Source organism: Melanotaenia boesemani, chromosome 12 (genome assembly GCF_017639745.1).
Source record: "Melanotaenia boesemani isolate fMelBoe1 chromosome 12, fMelBoe1.pri, whole genome shotgun sequence".
NCBI lineage: Eukaryota > Metazoa > Chordata > Actinopteri > Atheriniformes > Melanotaeniidae > Melanotaenia > Melanotaenia boesemani.
The window spans coordinates 18,509,175-18,529,427 of NC_055693.1; the positions used below are offsets into that span (position 1 = coordinate 18,509,175).

Consider the following 20,253-nt stretch of genomic DNA (forward strand, 5'->3'; position numbering starts at 1 on the left):
GTGGTTCAAAATCACCCTCCAGGGTAAAGATTGCATGTAAAGAAGATTATTCTAAAGGCCTGAAAGGGATAGGCTGACCTTGTACTGCCTACTGTAGGTGTTTCTACACATTCAACAAACTCTGACTGTAATTTTCCTTTGTGTCTCACATGGATGCACAATGAGGTGCTTATGATAATTTGGGTATGAAGTTCTAGGATAACGCATGGATGTCCCTGTCATATGGTAACTGTTACAGCTAATCCATAAGCCATTGTTTACTGCAGTGGTGAAGTTTTTAAAAATACAAGCACATAGATAGTAGAAGGGGGAGGAGGGACAGGAAAGCTGAAAACAGTTGCTGACATCCAGTGAGTCAGTTTACATTAAGAATGCCATGTACATTTAGTCAACAAGATGGAAGAAAAACACATTTTTTTTCTAGGAAAGACTTGGGTACTTGTTTTAAGAGAAATGTTCAGAATAAATCAAAAGCACAGACAAAAATAAATAAATAAAAATTAAACAACAACATTGAAATTGAACATTTTATTGCTTTCGGAACAGCAATACAGTATGTGAACCAGCCTGATAGCATGACATAATCAGAAATGTTCTTGTTCAAAGCAAGATATGTCTAATCTAAAAAATAGGATACAAATGTCTAAAACAACATGATTACCACCAATTTACTTGTTTATATTATATACTTTCAATATTATAAATAAATGATTCCAAGAGGATTTTAGTAGTCTGCACACCAGGTGCTAAGAAAAGGCAAATGTAAAAATGTCATGTTGAAAGGTAAACCTGACAAAATCATACAAAAGCAGAGTCAACAGACCAATGAAATGGAGAGGTCTCAATAAACCGGCTCAGTTTAGAATAAAACAAATAGAGTGATAAAAAAATAGTGTAAATTAATTTGGATCTAATTATTGGATGCTTTGATATTCAAGAGCAGTGGGATCTCCAGGTTTAGACATCTAAGTGAGTTAAAAATAACATTTTGTGACTCTCTTCCAAATTTGTTGAAGTGGTTTTCTAGACTAAATAAGTTAAGCAAATAGCTCACTTGCTGAAATCAGGGTTGTAAGACAAAGGCAGCATGAGTGCTGATTAACAGGAAAAACTCATGTAAAAATAAACGATAGTGCATGAAAAATTACACACAGGGCAAACCAGCCAGTTCAGAAACCCTGCTTCAGGTCTGCACCCACATTTTACACTTAACCAACATCTACCTTTCTTGCACTTTCTATAACAATCTGCTTTTCCCGCACCATTTACAAATATATACACCATTTTCTTCTATATTCTTACTTCTTTTGTTTCCCTTTTAAATCACTTAACTGCATGACCTTCAAATGAACACTTCCTGAATTAAACCTACAGGACAGTTCTTTACTAGCATCACTTTACCTTTCAGTCTATTGTGCTTTGAGTATATTTGACTAAAATCTGCACTTGGGAAATTCTATTTCAAAGGACACTTCTGGGAACAGCCTTTCTGTGCTGGTGTTTGGGAGATGAAGGAGGGTTATCTGGAGGGGGCCACTGTGGTCTGGTTAACTGAATATCTTCCTCTATTTTAAAAGATTTTGGGGGGGCATCAGCCTGTGGGGGCCAAACTACAGATATTTTGTTGCAGTGTGGTTTACTTTCATCAAATGTTTTAGTAATTTCATTTTCACCTCTTTGGATCTTGTCTACTGAAGTTACGCTGCTCATGGAATATCTCCATTCAAGTTTTTCATCTGACAAGAAAGGTCCACTACTTTCAGCAGGGGGTTTCTGCCCAAGTCCGTTATCATAATTCCCTTTGGATTTGAGGAGTTGTTTGTAGTGGTGTAGGCAGTAGAAATGTCCATGAAGAGAGACATAATTTCCCAGGCTTCCAGAAGAAAAGGACAAAAAAGAGAAAATTGGACTGATTTAGCTTTATATATATAGATTTATATATGCAATGTTTTATTAACCAGGGAAAAAAGACCTTTACCTTAATGTGTTTCTACAGTGTTCACAGCGGAAACAAGATTTATGGTACTTTTTTTTGTCCACTATCAGAGCATCCATCGGATAAGCTCTCCTCCGACATACTGTGCAGAGCTCCGACTTCGGAACTCGAACCTGTTTAACAGAGAAAAAAAAGCAAGATTAGATTTTTTGTTCATCTTCAGCACTATAAACTGGGTTTTAATGGTGCCTCTTAATGGCGCAAGCAGCTACAGCTTTTCTTTAAGGTATTTTTTCCTGTTAAATATTTGTATTTTTTTAAGTACATGCATTTATTTAACTTAAATTATTACAGCAGCCATGCAAAATGATTCACTTTGAATTAGACTTTTTTTTCCATGTACATGCAAATTCACCAATGCAAACCTGAAATGCATTATGGCAATTTATAAAACTCAAAAATGAAACTGTTTAGAAGAAACACACTATAAACCATAACGGTCCTGTTGGAAAATTACAGCATATGAAAATACTTTATTTAAAATGTAGTAATACTATACTGCCTATGGGCAACTTGGTTAATTATGCTAGGAATATTTCCCTTTTGTATAAGAGGACACCCTTGAAAAGGCTGCAGCAAATAACATCTGGTGAAAACAATGTAGTTAAAAACTGGATCAAATCATGCAACTCAATCTTGATGTTTTTCTAAAGTTAATAACTAAATTTAAGATTAAATGCAAAACAGTAATATTATTATCATGTGAAACTATTAAAGCAATACTGTGTATGCACACTAAAATGACTGTTGATCTAACTGACATTTTGGTCCATTTTAAAGTATAAACATGTGATAAATCTTTCTATGAAAATCTGCACATATGCTCATATTCCCTACAGAATAAATTATAATTGTTTGTTGGTGAGCTCCTTAGTTGTCCTCAAAGTGGGAATTACTGTTCTGTAGCCTTGAGTTGTCATTTAGTCGTTGCCATTTTTGTGCTTTTAAGCCAGATATGATGCACAAAGGACTGATCTGACCAATAACCTGAGAAAATATGCATGGTCATTATATGGTTGCCACAGCAATCATAGAATAATGGGCTAGAAATAATTCTGATTAGAAGAGTCCTTTCAGGAAATAATCCCATTTTCCAGTTTTTTCATGACCTCAATGAACATGTTCATAATGAGATTTATATTCTCATTCATCTTTTTTTTTTTCTTTTTTTTTTGTAGTGTAGCAACATATAGAGTGTAAAAGATGATAATGCAGGGTATGCTATAGCACATGACTACAGTGTAACTGACAGTCTGCTTCCATATGGGCATGTGTAATGTCCACAGACTGTATTACAATGCCACCCATTGGTTTCTGAACTGCCATTTTGGAGGCTCAGCATGGCATTATGGGTTTTATTGAGGCCATCACTGACCATATTTGGAAAAAAAAGGTTGGAACTAAAAAATAATCCTTGTAACATGATTGAACAAAAAAATGCTAATCTTTGGTGACTAATGTTGATGAATCAATGGAGTTATTTTAATTAGGCCACCAATGACCCATTGACTAAGTATATGAAACAAGTCTATTGAAGGCAGAATTGCTCTGGGCTCATGAGTGGCATCCCAAAGTAAAATTACACCACGTCAGTATACAACCTTCTAAAGGTCCCAGTTGGATCCATTTCAAATTTTGCTTCAGGCTTCACTTTTTAATTCAAATGCAATTATGTCTGAAACCAAAAACTAAGACGATGGTTAAAAAATGCATCATTCCAAATGTACTATAGAATTTCACTCCATAATCTGTGAAATTGTTCTACTCATCTGCAAATCTGGACATGTTCTACACATGTATAAACTTAAAAAGTTACTATATTTCTTTTTTATTCTTTTTTTAAATAGTGTTTCAAAGTGATCAGGTAGCAACTTATAGTTTTGATGTAGCACATGGCTCTACCACTTCTTCATACAATTCATTTTTATATATATATATATATATAAAAAAAATTGCACAATCCCCAAAAATACAGTAATCAGAAAAAGTACTTCTATAAAACAAAAAGTCCATCCAACCATAGCTCATGCTGTTAATTTGTGCTATTTCATGCCATGCATTTTTTACCCGTTGAGACTATCTTCATGTGATGTGACACTGCTTGTGAAGCTGTCTCTTCAGAAACAGTGTAGCTAAGATTCTTGAAAACTGCCTCACTCTCTGTCCATGTTTTATGGAAATTCTGCAGCAACTTTTCTGTGGCATCTTCATCATATGTTTCTGTTCGTCTTGCAGCTTTTCTTTTAACAGCATCAGCATAGGAGAAAGGAGCTCGCTGAGTTGACACACTCTGACAGTGCTCAGTGACAGATGTCACTGTTCCAGTGACCTTATTGCCAAATTCATCAACATTTGAGAAATGTTCTGTAACTGATTTGGTTTCAGAGAAGCCTGAAGGTTGTGCTGTAACAGTATCTGCCTCAATTTTCTGTGGAGGGAGGGGTGTACTCTGCCTTGAGCCTTCCTTTGCCTCTTGAGGCCTATCCCGCTTTGAAGTGTCTACCATTGTTTCACTCAGATTTGACACAAGCTCCGCCTGATCCTTTTTCTCCTCTTTGAATGAAGAACTTTGCTCGCCAAGTTCAAAGACATTTTTAATTGCTTGGATGTCAAAAGTTGGCATTTCCTGTTCCAGGATGTCTGCATTCTCTTTGTCACAATCTGTGCTTTCGCTCTCATGGTGAAGACGCTCTGTGAGTGGGATAGGCTCTTTTCGGCTGTACAGCTTCTCTTCTGGAGATTCAAATTTGTTTAAAAGATCAGATAAGTCTGTCCTGGGAAGCTCATTGCTTTCTTTGTTCTTGTTTTCTGCCTCACACTCCTCAATCTCTGGGCCCAGACGTTCAGGGATATCGATGGGCTCCTTACGGACATAGATCTTATTAATTTCAGCTTTTTGAGCCCCTTCAAAGAACTCTCTCTTTTCTTTGACAGATGCACATGATGGTTCTGAATCATCAAACGATTGAACAAAATTTAGGTCATAATGATTTGCTTCAACATGGGTCTCAAACCTGCTTTGTATAGCGATTGTACTCAGAGCCTGAGCTTCATCTCCTACTTTTGCATCAGCCTGCTGAACCTCCTCAGACAAGCTTATTGTTGCCTTTTTTGTTGCAGTCAGTGTCCCTGAAGTTTCCACAACCTGGGAATCAGTTTTGATTTGCCGATGGAATGATGCAGGCGATTCTACAATCTCTGATTTCTTCTCTGGGATTTGATGGGTAAGTAGAGGAGGTGGGGTGACGCCACGTGAGAGCTTTGCTGTGGTGTCTTTAAGGCGAGCCAAATTTTCTGCTCTGTCAAATGTTGGTGAGGGTGTGATTCTATTTAGGCGGGAAGTCGGAGTGTCACACCTGCGTGGTGGTGGGGTTGGTGGTGTAGGTGGCCTGTGTAGCAGAGTAGGTGATGGTGTAACTCTCTGTGGAGAGTCAGTTCTTCGTGTAGACTCAATGGTGATGAATGTTGGGGAGGGTGAACGCATCCTAAGTAAAGGTGAGGGAGCTCGAAGGTCGACGGATTTAGATAGAACCATTTCTTCTTTCCTGCTTTCATATGATGTCTTTTTTTGGGTTTGATTCTCAGTCTTTGCAGAACCAATACTGATCTTGGATATTCTTGGTGATGAGGAGCCAGAAAGTGTTTTCTCTGACACTGGTTCAGATTCATGCTTCTCTATTGCTTTGTCTCCTAGATGCATCAATTTAGACTGAGCCAATTTCCTTAAATTTGAAAGAATATGTTCATTTTTTTGAGCATCACTTTCTGCTGCAAATCCTTCAAGCTCACGTTTCTTTTCCAAAGATATGAGCCACTCTGGCACTGTATTTAACAGACTCTTTACAGCTTTGGAATCAGTTTTCTCTGAAATGTTTTGTATGTCTGTGATATGAGAGATTAAAACTTGGACCTCTCGCCTCTGAGAATCCTCTGTTCTCCCTGTTGTTCCACATTCATTTTGCTCTGACATGCCTGTCACAATTATTGGGACATCACTACTTTTTCTTGGAGGTTCCTCGACTTGCTGCTGAGTAACTGTTACTCCTTTCTTTTGAGAGCCCTTCCCAGGCTTTTGAAGTACATTTTGTTGTAGGGAAACCTGATTGTCTTTGCTATCAGTGCTAATAACTTTTCTTTTGACTTGAACGTGCTCTTCTTTTATAATTCTGTTAATTTGGGAGACTGCAATTGCCTCCTGAGCTTGGTGAGTTATTTCGGTTTCTGTTGTTTCTGTTGTTTCTGTCTTTGACTCAGAGAGAATATCCTTTCCTTGACCTGGCTGTACACTTACTCTTGACTTTTTGGATTTCTTTTTCTTTTTTGCTGAAGTTGGAGCTTCCGGCTGATTGTCAATATTGCCTTCAGGCACAGCAACAGCAGGAGACACAGGAACAACCACCTCCTTCACTTCTACTGTTATATCTTGTGGAACACTCAGCTTCTCACTCTCACTGGGCATTTTTGTCTCTGCTTGCTTTTCCTGTTTATTGTTCTTTTTCACCTTTTGGTTGTTTTTCCCTGATTTTCCATTTGCATTGGCAGCTGGCTTTTCCGCTTGCATTTGCTGATTGGAAACATCTTCTTGGATCCTCATTGGAAAATCACCAGGTCTCTTTTTGTTATTAAATTGAGGTGATTTGAAGTCCTTCACATTTTCTTTTCCAGTAAGATTTTTGGGTGACTGTATTATTTCTGTTTCTGGTTTCAGTTTTTGAGAGTTGTTTTCTTTTGTACCTTCAGATTTGTTGGAGCCATCTGTTTTCTGACTTTTGGAGTCTTTCTTTGCTTGTGCAGTCATATTTTCTGTTTTTGCAATACTAGTGACTGAGGTCTGGACTTTGTCAGACATGACAGATGAAGCGGACTGTTTAGGGGAAATGGTTTTCTCTGTGGTATGAGTGTGTTGTTTCACACTGGAGATGGAAGTTTTCTGAACAGACACAACCTTGGTAGATTCACTAGATACAATTTGTTGTTTAGCAGAAGACACAATTTTTGAATCTGCAGTGATTTTCTCTTTTTGAGTGCTGGCTTTGCTTTGAGTGCTATTTGAGAGTAAAACTTGCATGGATAAATCAGATGATAGAGAATCAGAATGAACATCCTCTACTATCTTTCTGTCCCTCTCCTGTGTGACTCCTGAGCTGCAGTGATTTGACTCCTCTTTAGTGGAAAGCATTTCAAGAGCAGCACAAACTGAGTCATGTATGAAAGTGGGAGGTGGAGTAGTTGGAGGTGTACTTTCCTCTTTCAGCTTCCGGTACTTTTCTTCAGCCTTTATTAATGGTGTGTTAAATTTACTCATTTTCCCTCTCATGATGGGAGGAGGAGAAGGTGGAGGAGTGAATTTCACAGGATTAATGTAAACTTTCTTTAATGGCTGTGGTGACTTCGGTGGTGGAGGGATTTCACATAAAACTGCTTTTGATGTCTGCATAGTGGTTTTTGATTGGTTTTGGCTTATTTCTACACATTTTTCAGAGGTTTCATGTTGTGTTTTACTGATTTCCACTTTAGGCTCCAGTTTTGGGACTGGGTGAAGAGCAGGAGCTTTTACTTTTTTGACCGTCATCCTTTTTGCTATTGTTGGTGAAGGATGAATTTCCCGTGTTGGCATACTTTCAAGTTCTTGCTGAGATGGAGGAGGAGGTAGGAAGTCCTGTTCACCAGGGAGAGGGGGTGGTGGTGGAGGAGGAAGGTGATCAATGTCAGTGTCAGCAGAGGGAGGTAGAGGACTCGGAGGAGGAGGAAGAAGGTCAACGTCTGACAGTGGTGGAGGCGGGGGTGGAAGTGGCAGATCAGGCTCAGGTGTTTCTGACTTTAACTTGTACACCTCAGTTTTTACTTTGGTTTTACCCAATTTTACCATCCCCTTTGGGTTTGCTTTCAGATTTCGAAACTCTGTCTTGACTGATTTGATGTCATGATTTTTGGTAATAGTTCTGTGCTCCACCAGAGTTGACTGCTGGGAAGACTGGTTTGCAGTGCATGTCTTTATTTTGATCATGTCAGTTTCATCAGAGTGCTTTTCATGAGATGTTTCAACTTGTTTAGCTGTTTTTATCTTCTGTATGTTCCTTTGTGCATCAGCATTAAGGTTTTTCACTGGAGGGCTCTGCTTGACTCTGACTCTTCTGTATGCTCCATGTCGGATTTTGGGAGTCTCACGCTGTGCTGTTTCCAACAGTGATTTAATAGTGCCTTTAACATCACCTTTTACCACTTCTTCTTTGTCCAGATGTGCTTGCTCCTGAGTCTCATATAATGACTTAATTGACATCTTGACATCACCTTTTACTTCACCATCAAGGCTTGGACTTCTTTGCATCCTTGGTGAAGGTGGAGGCTCCATGAAAAGTTGAATTGTCCCTCTGACATCTCCCTGGACATCTATTTCCTGTTGAAGCTTTTTCTTCTCACTGGATGCATCTTGCAGACTTTGCAGGGCTGTATGAATATCACCTTTCACAATTTCTTCCTTTTCAACTTCTCTCACTGCTTGCTTTGCCAGTTCCAGAGATTTCAGTGTGGCCTTCACATCTCCAGGAACTAAATCTTCTACGACGGCTTCAACTCTGGATGTTGCTGATTTCTCAAGAGATCTTAGAGCCCCTCTGATATTTCCTGGGATGATATCTGGCTTCTCCACCTCCTTGTACCGTCTCTGAGCTCTCTCCAAACAGCGCAGAGCTTTTGGGATGTTGCCTTTCACCACCTCCTCTTTCTCCACAATAACCGTCTGATTCACTGATTCTGACAAAGAGTTCAAAGCTGCTCTTAAATCCCCTTTGACTATTTCCTCCTTTTGGATTCTCTCCGTTGAGCCAACTGGCTCCGACATGAACACTTTCACTGTGCTGTGAACATCTCCAGGTATAACATCCTCTACTGTACGCTCAATTTGCATTTGATTATTACCAAGGATGAATTTGGTACCCTTAATATCACCCCCAATAATCTTCTCTTTCTTTGATGTTTCAGGTGGAGTCTCATCAGGTCCTAAATGAAGTTGTTTCAGATAGTCCAGAGCCCCAGATTCAATGCATGTAGAGTAAAAGTTGACATTTCCTTTTTCACTCTCATCTACTTTTATCTTCACTGCCTGATCTGACTTGTCTGAGCTGGACAGTCTCTCAAGAGCACTCTTTATATCCCCTTTCACAATGTCTTCTTTTTGAACATTAACATTCTCATGTTTATGCAGAAGGGAATATATTGTCAACTGTACATCGCCTTTTTCGTCTTCTTGAATGAGTATTCCATGTTTTGCTGATCCAGTCTCATCAAAGAGGTTATTTATAGCTTCTTGGATGTCACCGCGCAGTATTTCCTCCTTTTCAATATTACTAGCTCTCTCTTGGCTGAATAGTTGCTGCACTGTTGAACTGATATTACCCTTCTCTTCTGAATCTATGACTATCTGTTGCTCTTTTCTCTCCTGCCTGTTTAGCAGGTTCATCATAATAGTCTGCAGATCTCCACTGATGACTTCCTCTCGTTGAATCTCTGGAGCCTCCTGATTCATTAGCTGGTATTTTGCCATTCTTACATCGCCAATTTCATCAGCTTCAATGAGTATACCCTTCGACTTCACCATTTTCTGACTGAAAAGTTCCTCAAGAGTTCCCTTGATGCTTTTGCCCAATATTTCGGTTTTTTCCATTTTAGTCTCATTAAAATCATCAAATGGTGTAGTTTCAAATAGAAATGTTTTTGTCTTTACATCTGCTTTGGGAATCTCCTCTTGAGTTGTAGTTGTGTCCTCTTCCTCATCTGCTTCTTTAATATGGTCAAGAGGATTTTTCTCAAAGAGCCAGACTGATTGCTTAACATCTCCCTTTGCAACCTCCTCCTTTCTAACTGTTTCAATAAGATTTTCAGAGCTCATGCTTCTTATTTTGTCAATGGACTGAGTTTCAAATCTCCACTTTGCAGTCCTGACGTCACCTTTTTGTATTTCACTTACATTAACAGTCCTAACAGATCCCTGTGACAAGGTGTCAGTCTCAAAACGGTGCTTATTCATTCTAACATTGCCCCCTTGTATGTCGTCCACAGTTTTTATTAAAGCCTTCTTTTCCTCAGCGATTCTGTCAAGAGGTTGTGTCTCAAATTTCCACTTGGCAGACGTGACGTCTCCCTTTTGCACATCCTGCTGTGTGACAGATTTGATGATATAAACCTCATCTGTGTCCTTAATAGCATCGAGGGGCTTGGTTTCAAACAACCACCGGGTTTCGATGACATTTCCCTGTTTTATCTCCTCACTGGTGACAGTGGTGACTTCATGGTAATGCCCCTCTTTGTCCTGAATGGCATAAAGGGGCTGAGTTTCAAACATCATGGTGTAATTTCTGACATCACCTTTCTCTTCTTCATCGCAGATGATTCTTTCCTTTCTCATTATCTCTGTCTCTGACATATCTTCTTGGATTTTGTCTAAGGTGTTGGTTTCAAAAATGAAACGACCCTTATTTACATCTCCTCCTTGAACATCGTTTACTGTACGGCTATAAACATATTCATCTTGGCTTTCACGTATGGTATCTATAGATTGATTTTCGAACAGCCATTTGCAATTCACAACATTTCCTCTTTGTATGTCCTCAGTCTGAACTCTTTTGAGGTTTTGCATCACTTCTTCAGATGTGGAAGTCATAATATCGGATGTTTGATTTTCAAAAATATACTTCATCCTTGACACATCTCCAGAGCCAATGTCTATCTCTGTGACACGTTTATATGAACCTGCCTCCTCCCCAGTGAGATTCTCCAGTTTCTCCGTCTCAAACAGAAAACAGGCCATTCTCACATCTTTTCCTCTAACATCCTCTTGCTTTACAGTGCATGTTTTCAAAACTGTTTCAGTCTCATCATGGATAGTATCAAGGGCTTGCGTTTCAAATAACCATGTGCAGGTTTTGACATCACCCTTACACATTTCTTCAGATTCATTTTCACCCTTAAACTCCACTTTTTCATACAGGATGTCCATTGGTTTTGTCTCAAAAAGCCACTTGCAGGTTTTCACATCTCCCTTCACCACATCAAAATTTTTACTTATTCCCACAGTTTCTTCATCATCGATATTGCTGAAGTACTTAATAGCATCAAGAGGCTGTGTTTCAAACAACCACTTTGCCGTTTTAACATCTCCAGACTCGATTTCTTGCTTAGATATGCCCTTGATAATTTGGTATTTCTCAATGCTTTCATCAAACTGGTCAATTGGGCGTGTTTCAAACATCCATTTGCAGGTTGTTACGTCACCTTTCACAACTTCCTCACGGCGGACTGTTTTCACCTCATGGAAGTGCCCAGAGCTGTCTTGCATGGCATACAGTGCAGAGGACTCAAACAGGTTCTTATTTGATTTCACAGAGCCAGACGTTACACCCTCTATGTGAATCTTTTCAGATTTGTTTCTTCCATTTAAATCTGTGCTCTCAAATATTTGCTTGTAATTCAACACATCTACTTTATCAATTTCTTCCATGTCTATTGTCCGTATGACTTCTTTCTGTTCCTCTCTAATTTGCTCCAGAGGCTGGCTTTCAAATCGCCATTTCTGATGTCTGACATCACCCTTCTCCTCATTAAGTGCTACTGTTTTTCTCAGTTTGCCCACCTCAGCCAATTCCTTCAACTCTTCACTTGGAATCATTTCAAAGTAATGTCTGGCTGATCTTACGTTTCCTGCGATAATTTCCTCTTTTGTCAAGGGCCGGGCATTTGAATCATCCTTTAAAGTATCCATTGGCTGTGTTTCAAATACCCAGCAGTTCCTGCGAACATCTGCCCTGCAGCTTGTGCCATCCTCCTGTGTGAGGTCCTCCTCAACATTCACAGTACGAGCGGTCTCTTTCTTCTCCTCTCTTATGTTGTCTAGAGGCTGACTCTCAAAGCGCCACTTTTGGTGTCTCACATCCCCTTTCATGTCTTCATCGACTGTTGCCTTTTTAAGTTTTCCAACCTCGGCACAATTCTTTCTGACTGCTTGAGGGCTACTTTCAAAAAAGTTTCTTGCAGATCTAACATTGCCCCCAATAACATCTTCAATAGATTGAGGTTTGGCATTGGAGTCATCCTTTAGGGAATCCATTGGCTGCGTTTCAAAGACTAAGCAATGTTTGCGCACATCTGTGCCGATGATTTCTTTCTTCTCCATTTGTGAACTTTCCCACTCAGTAAGAGAATTTAATGTCTTTATCTCAAATAACCACCTGCCCCAGTCTCCTTTACTGCTATCCTCCATGGACAGACTACACACAAGTTTTAAGGGAGCCGGTTCTCTGTTTGTCATGTCCAAAGGCTGGGTATCAAAAAGCCAACGTGAAGCAATAGAGTTCTCCAATTCAGTTTCAATTTTGCGCACAGACTTAATCTCCAGCATCTGGCTTGATTGTCCCATGATGATGCATTTGAACTGAGTGTCAAAAGTACTTGTTACAGTTTTGACTTCTCCGCTAATTTCCTCTAACACTGATCGTAGGCTCAGTAGGTGGGTCTCGTCGATGGTCTCAGTGTGACCAAGGCTCTCCATGAACTTATTATCAATCATGTAAATTGTAGCATTCCCATCCTCTTCTGTAAATACAATCTCTTTTGTTAAATCCTCCCCTGTGTGCATTTTGTTCAGAGAATCCATAGTTTGGGTTTCAAACAACCATGCAGCAGCACGAACATCACCTTTGTCAAATTTATTGAATTTGTTTTTATATTCTATTGAGTTTGTGTTGAGTGAGCCCAGCTCATCCATTGGCTTGGTCTCGAACATCCATGCAGTGCGTTTCACATCTTTTCCCAGAATCATTTCCTGTTCAGTTATTTTCTTATTGTCTTCATCCTCTTCAGGAGTTTCATCTTTAATGGCATCCAGTGGTTTATTTTCAAACATCCAACGCATTGCCTGCACCTCCCCAGGCAGAATCTCCTCCCACTCCCCATATTCCTCTTCATCTGGACTGCCGCCATCATCATCATACATGTATGCTTGGCTCTCTATCTGGCTGTTTTCAGTTTCATTGTATTCGGTGTAGACCTCTTTCTCAATATTCTTACGAACCTCAGGATGAATGTGCTTGTAAAGGCGTTTGAGCTCAGACATACTCTTCTGCTTGAAATAAGCCTCTCTGTTGAGTGGGTGTTTGGACGGGTTTATGGGATCTGGAGCCTCATGTGAGTAATGATCCACTGGAATATTGTCACTGTCTGATGGCATTTGTAGTAAGTCTGGTGGAGGGGGTGGAAGATAGTCAGAATCCTCAACTGGTAGAGGTGGGAAGTCCTCATAATCCATCACTGTGGCCATTGTGTCTTGTGTTGCCTCAGCAGCGGATGCTTCATACACCTTAGTAGTCACTGTGTTGTTTTGAGTCACGTCTGAGGACCATTTAGATCGGTTGATGTCATGTCCAATCTTTGTGAGGAACAAAAATTATATTTGTGGGTAAATAAATATACTGTTACCTAACTATAAATCCAACACATAAATCTCTGAATAGTGTGTAAGCGACACATGACATTGATATCAAAAGCAGATCACATGTAAAAAAAAAAAAAAAAAAAACTAAACTTGAATAATCAACATGGCAGAATGCCAAACCACTGAAGAATAAAAGAACCTCAAAAATTGCTCTGTTTGTGCCCAGCAAAAAAAATAAATCACCCATAAACTCTTAAGATTTAGTTCTTTAGGCCCACTACAGTATATTTAGTTATTGACAAGCTTTATCACTCCTGGACTAAAGGCTTGAACTTAAAGCTCCTGCAGCTACACATCTGTTTGGTTTAGCATTTTGCTGCCACCTGGGAGCAGTATTACAAAAATGTGAAGCAGTCTGACCTGTTGGCAGCTCTTTTTTGTGTTAGTGCTGTTGTTGGTGCTTTAGCTTTGCTCTGCCATTGAAAAGACAGAGTATAAAGATGTGCTTTGTGATGTATTGAAACAAAATGTTATATAATGATTATGTAGTGTAGCTCTTGTCTGTGCCTTTCATCTTTGTTGTGATATTGGTTATTGTCACCTGTAGATGGCTCTCCTGCATCTATCACCTTACTTTTACCCAGTCAGCCTGTGACCATCTTGAACTGTCAACTCCAAGGGCTATGTGTTGATAGGCTTTTGAAGTACTGCACATGTGTACCTGTTTGTGTTAAGAAAAGTCTGTCTGTAGAGGCTGAGTGCACTCTATGAAAGTATTAAAGACTGAGAGTATCTGCCATTACCCGACCCTAACAAAGAGAGGTAATAAGGTGATCTTTGAAAGGGTCTATAATATCTTAAAACATCATGTCTCCCCAAACTTAACCAAGCAGCTTTTTTCCTAAATCATGACTTATATATATATATATATATATATATATATATATATAGAGAGAGAGAGAGAGAGAGAGAGAGAGAGAGAGATTCATTTTAAATTAATAAAAAAAATCATGTGCAACACTTGACTGAACTAAAATAGAGATGATTACCTTTAGTGGCTTGTGTGCAGCAGCCTCTTCTATAGTTCTTTCAAAGTGATCTCTCAGCTCTTTTGTGGTATACCTGGGAAACTCTTCCTCTAAAATCAGCACAGCAAAAACAACAAAGGCAGGATTTAAATCAGACCAAACAGTGTGATCTATGATAAGGCAGTCTTTATACATCTTACCTGTTTCATTTTGATGGTTTTCATAACTAGATGCCAGGTTGTTGTCAATACTTGACATCTGTGGGCATTTTAAATTGGAAATGGTTAAAAAAGGACCTGGATATAAAAGAGAAGTCAGCAATATCCATATCTGCTACAGACTGTTATTGATAAATAACATGGTTTTAATCTCTATTAGTTTATTATTTATTTTAAAAATTTGATTGAGTACAGTGAAAGTTTTTACTTAAAATTTCTTAATAAATTTGAAAACCTCACTGCAAAAACACAGCGATAGGATGCTATGCATACCATAGTTTCTTGGAAATTAAGCTGCTGACTGCCTGGGATGACCTGCCTGCTGCTGCTGCTTGAAACTGTCACCTCTGAGTTTGACATTTCCTGTGAGGGTAAAGGAGTTGGTTGTCAAGCAAGGTAAAAATATTCACATGCCACGCATACACATAAACAAAAAATTTGTCAGTTCACCACATCATCTCCATTCCTTACCATAGCTATAAATGTGAATTTACTTCGCTCTTATTTACTCCACCTGCCAAAGATTTATAGTACACAACTGAACATCATGCAGGTGAGATGTTGGACTAGAGAGCATAATGCATTTTGAGATCATGACTAATCATAGATGGAGGCAAGATGACAGAAAGTGTGCCGAGCTGTTTGCTTTTGCAAAGTAAGAAACAGGATATTCTTTTCCATTGTTTTTTTTTTGCTTCTGTCTACAGAAACAAGCTTTAATATAAGTCAAAATAGCCTGGATGCTTGCATGGAAGCTGTTAGAAATGTCAAGTAATGCCAGCAACTTAAACACACACAGTCTAGTGGGAGGTGCAACATGCACTACAAAGAACCTCACTGTTAACATCCAGCCTAAATTATGTATTTTTACTCGCAAATATCCCCCTGCACATGCAATTGGAAAAGTAAATGTTAGGGTGGAACAGAAACCAAGTCAGGGCATGACAAAGTTCACCGTGATGTGAACACAGTTATCTTGTTCGAGCACTTTGTTTGAAACTAATGAAGCTAAAAGCTGTGATCTATGTACCTGCACAGTTTTGTGATGAAAATGAAACTGGGTAACATTATGTGATGTTGCAGTTTCCTGGGTCTCAAATTGTTTCCTCACACTTGCAAGTCCCCCAGGCAGGGAACAGACCTCCGACTCCTCCATGACCTAATGAGGCAGGAAATATCATTAGCTGCCTCCACTTCAACATGAACTGGAATCAAACAGCTGCTTAATAGGGCTATTTGGTCTGACATGCAAGCAGCACTGCCTGCAATTGTGGATGATGCAGCTTATGAGGTTTGTTTTTTTTATGTTTGCAGGCACACACATGTGTGTTGTATTTATGTAATGCCATCAGTCAGACAAGGCTCGTGTTTCCCTTTATTTATACTGTGCACGTATGGAAGTGCTGACCCCTCCCCAGTCACAGACGCAATGCTGTCATAATGTCTGCTAATACTGCATGACAACATGAGCTATAATGGTAACAATGCCTGCTCAGTGCAGTACAGCTATTGCACAGCTGTGGATAATATGCATCACCGTACAACAGGAATGCAAACTGACCAATGCAATTAAAAAAAAAATTAAGTCTGTTTTTCAATGTTAACAATTGTTTCAGGTTATATACTGCAGCTACCTGTTGTTTTTAAAACTATGATGCACAAATTCATGCACAAGCCAAAGTACCCCGCTGGAGATGGTGTTGTCTGCTCGCTTGGTGACAGCTGCCTGGTACATGGCCTCACAGTTAGCCAGTGGGATGACCTCTGAGTCCACAGAGTGAATCCTGATTCCTCTGGTTTAAATCTTTCAGGATTTCCAGCCCTGGTTAAACTTGCGCTGCCAGCAGCTAAAGCATACAAATCCAACAGTTAAAGAAAATGCTTTCACCTGTTTTATTTGGTATCATCTAGTCTACACATAGTACATACTACTGCAAAAACTTGCACAAAAAAAGCATAGCTGAGGGAGTCTGATCATTATTATAGATTCTCTGTACAAATATACAACTTCAAAATTCATCTAAATCTAACTAGGCGGCTTTTGTTATGATTATTTTCTACATGAATAATTACAAGAACACAGCAGCACCAGTCTTTAAAATTCACTTAAACAGGACCTAAAAGAAAGCTAAATATGAGCTACTCCTGCCAATAAAGGGCTGCAGTGCAGGTGTTGTGAATGTAATGAGCCTCCTCTGGGACAACATTTAAATCAATTGCACACCTGTGTCCTGATATGCAGTTTCTCAAAGAATGTACAGGATTTATTAAAAATCTGGTAAACAACCATCTAAAGTCAAAGTCATTATCGTTATGTGTAATGATATCTTCTAAGTGGAAACATTTGGAGCCAATGTCAAATGAAGTGACTTTTTCAGTGTAAATGTTCCATCCTTGTTTCAGTTTTCTTAGAGTAACGTGTGACTCAAGAGTTTGATGACCCTGTCAAATTTAGGCTTTGTTGATAATCCAGATTTCAGAGGGTCTGCATGGACATAAAATTTATTGTAGTGTCTACCGTTGTTACTGTCACTTTTTAAAATGCCTGCTGTCCGAACCAGTCAAAGCAGGAATAATTAGAAAAGGAATGGAGGGGTTAGGTTTTAAGTAATCATTCATTAAGTTGCATCCTCATTTATAATTAAAACTTATCCAGAAACCAATCAGCCTTACTTTTAAGACTCAAATCTGCTACAAAAAGTGCTATTTATTTACTAATTGCTAACATCCACAAGGTCTGTTGTTTCTTCACATATTTTTCTCTGTCTATGAATCTTAAGTATTTACAAGCTCATTTATTGTTATTGTAAAACATGCTGATGCAAAAAGTAAATTATATTTCTATTCATATTGTTTTTGAGTCCAAAAAAGTTGTTAAAATCTTCAATTTTTTGCAAGATACCAGCTGAGTAAATGAAGTGTTTATGTTACCTCTGCTTTAAGACGAATAAATAACACTTAAAGCCAAAACACTAAAGAATCTGTTTACATTTAGAATATTATTTCTGCAGCAAAGGACATATTTGTTTACAGAATGTCACATTTTTAAAGTGTTTAACACTGAATACAGCATGCCAGAAAGATTAAAACAGCCTCAAATTTTTTAATCACTCTCCAGAGTTGCAAATGAGAAAAAATAAGCCTTTCAGATTCTCATAAAGCTCATGATTATTATTAATATAATGACATGAAACCATTTGTTCATCATTGTTGCCACACCGTGTTTTTGTTTGCTCATTTTGATTTGGAGCTCAGAAAGTTTTAAACTTGGAGATATGTTTTGAGTAAATGAACCAGCACAAAAAGGCAGTTTATATTTAACTTTCTTCACATATCTACTTCACAAGTGAAACTTCAAAACTGGGGCAAAGATTTACGGACTGTAAGTGACTGTGGTAGGAACTAAAACTTTCCGTCAAATCTGTTAACAGGCTTAGGCTATCGCATGACATTTAAGGTTGGGGCAAGAGCTCAGATAACAAGAAAGTGAAGTAATCTCGGCGCCATGTACTGGCAAAAATAAATCAAGCCTATTTTAAACTTTACCATGATGGGTCGTGTTTCTCTGCGAAATATAGAGGAAAGCTGGGAGGTCAAGGTTTTCCTGACCAAAAGCATCTAGAAAACATGCACTGATGGCCTTGTACTTGAGACTGCATTTCCAGTTACTTCTTAAAAATTCTTTATTTCATGACCTGAGGAGATAGAGCGGCTTGGCATGAAGAGAAATTGGCCTTCGCACAAACAACTCAGCAGTTCAGTATCCATCTACTTCCATCCAATTTAATTTAATTTACTGAATAAATCTAACAAGTTCATGCGCTAATATATATATATATATATATATATTTATATATGTGTGTGTGTGTGTGTGCTTTAAGGAGCAGCATGAAGACAACATGAATGTAATCTAGATTTCAGAGATTGCCTTTCATTTGTGTCTCTGGGGATATTATACCATATAAATATTTTATTTCCCTTCATATATGAATTTTATAAATATGAAACAATTATTTACTTATATTTACAAATTTGTCCTCTTTTCACAGATCAAATCACCTTGTAGAGTGCAGTTACGTACCAGGGAAGGATGAAGTTGATTTACAAAAATATGAACTCAGCAAGTAGAATCCCACAAGAAGGCCACTGCACCCCTGGCCTGCAGGGTCTTTCCAAGCCAAAAGCAAATCCCAGTCAGTGATGGAGACCAGCTCCAGTACTATGTGTTCAACTCTGTCCAAAGAGCACACAGTGACAGCTGATTTTATTTTAGACCCTCCGCCCCCCTTGCAAAAGATAGTCCTGAGTTCTTTTTTTTAGAGAGTGAGGCCTCCAATGTCAAGTCCCCAGAAAATCCATACAGAAATACTTGCTGTGTCTCCTCTGTGGGCGCTTGTATACGAATAAATCAGGTCACACTGGTTTCATCATCACACCTTTCATCAGGGAGAGCGGCATACCCCCACAGCTGCTACCACCTGTCATACTACGCCAACTATGTACATAGAAATCCACAATAAATACACTGACAATGTGTCATTATTCACTGCTTCTGGTTATCCCAAAGCAACATAAACTAGAAGTCAAGCAGCTGCAAATTCAAGAGACAGTAAATGGTGGTGAAACACATCAGCCTGTGCTTTGCTTTGGATCAGTGATGTAATGCTATGTGTTGAGGAGATCAGGGTTAAGGGGGCTGTAAATACAAGCGACACCTCTAAGTGTGGAAGAGCTGGCCAGCTCATCTTGTTTAGCTAAGCTGCAGACGGTGGCGCCAGACTGACTCTGGTATCTCATGGAAGGTGGGCCAGTGTTTTGAGGCCAGACATGCGTGTCAGGCAGTAGCACATCCCTGTTCAACCTGCATTTCTAAAGAACACCTGTTTGAGGACTGCTTCCCAGATTTCTACATTTTGCTTCTTTTTTTTTTTTTTTTTTTCAAAATCTTTTGTCTTTATGTTTTAGCTTGATAATAATGCTAATCTAAGTTTGTCTAGCTTTTGGTTTTATCACCTTTTTTGGCTTATCTTGCTTAATGCGGCATTGTTTGAAGAAATTTTATTCCTCTGCAAAGGCAATAGCCTTGTTTGTTTGTCAGTTGTTTGTAATCAAGACAATTAAAAAAAAAAAAAAAATCCCGATCAGCGTTAACATTAAGCATTTATATAAGCTGTAATACACTCCAGGTTGTTTATTTTTTAACTCACAAACATTTTTTCTGGTAAATCCTAGAAAGAATAAAAAAAAGGACTTTGAAAGACTTTGAATATTTGAATTAGTGTTTTAAGTACTAGAGTATTTTTCATTTAAAAAACTTGATTTATTTAGTTGGAAGCACAGTCTGCTGTTATCTATAAGAGTTAAATAATGAAGTAAGGGTGAAAGGAGTGGCAATATGTCAAGTTCTCTCCAACACTTATACACACAGATGGACATCTTGTCAGCACTGCCAATAAGAGGGAATTTCCACACGGTCTTACATGTTTGTTGATTGATTGTTAGCAGGATGTTATCAGAGTGTGAGCCTTCATAAATATTACTTTAACTGCTTTAATCTATGTTTTATATGAAACAGCTTTTCTTTAA

The 20,253-nt window shown here is 38.7% G+C and overlaps 1 protein-coding gene across 1 annotated transcript; it reads right to left on the minus strand.

Annotated features, from left to right (window-relative positions):
* Positions 1-319: 319 nt before the first annotated feature.
* On the minus strand, positions 320-18,884 carry xirp2b (xin actin binding repeat containing 2b). Its single transcript, XM_042002700.1, has 9 exons — positions 18,749-18,884; positions 16,352-16,514; positions 15,698-15,826; positions 14,941-15,030; positions 14,650-14,707; positions 14,471-14,559; positions 4,064-13,415; positions 1,979-2,109; positions 320-1,873 (listed from the first exon to the last, which is right to left on the minus strand). Exons 2-8 carry the CDS (start codon positions 16,400-16,402, stop codon positions 2,018-2,020), a joined length of 9,861 nt encoding a protein of 3,286 aa, XP_041858634.1. The 5' UTR covers positions 16,403-16,514; positions 18,749-18,884; the 3' UTR covers positions 320-1,873; positions 1,979-2,017.
* Positions 18,885-20,253: the final 1,369 nt, after the last annotated feature.

Excerpts from the sequence above, each read along its gene's own strand:
- xirp2b (XM_042002700.1), bottom strand. The coding sequence starts at position 16,402 with ATGTACCAGGCAGCTGTCACCAAGCGAGCAGACAACACCATCTCCAGC. Across the intron at positions 15,031-15,697 it reads TTCATCACAAAACTGTGCAG|GAAATGTCAAACTCAGAGGT; the intron begins GTACATAGATCA and ends TTACCCTCACAG. Across the intron at positions 13,416-14,470 it reads CTGCACACAAGCCACTAAAG|ATTGGACATGACATCAACCG; the intron begins GTAATCATCTCT and ends TTCCTCACAAAG.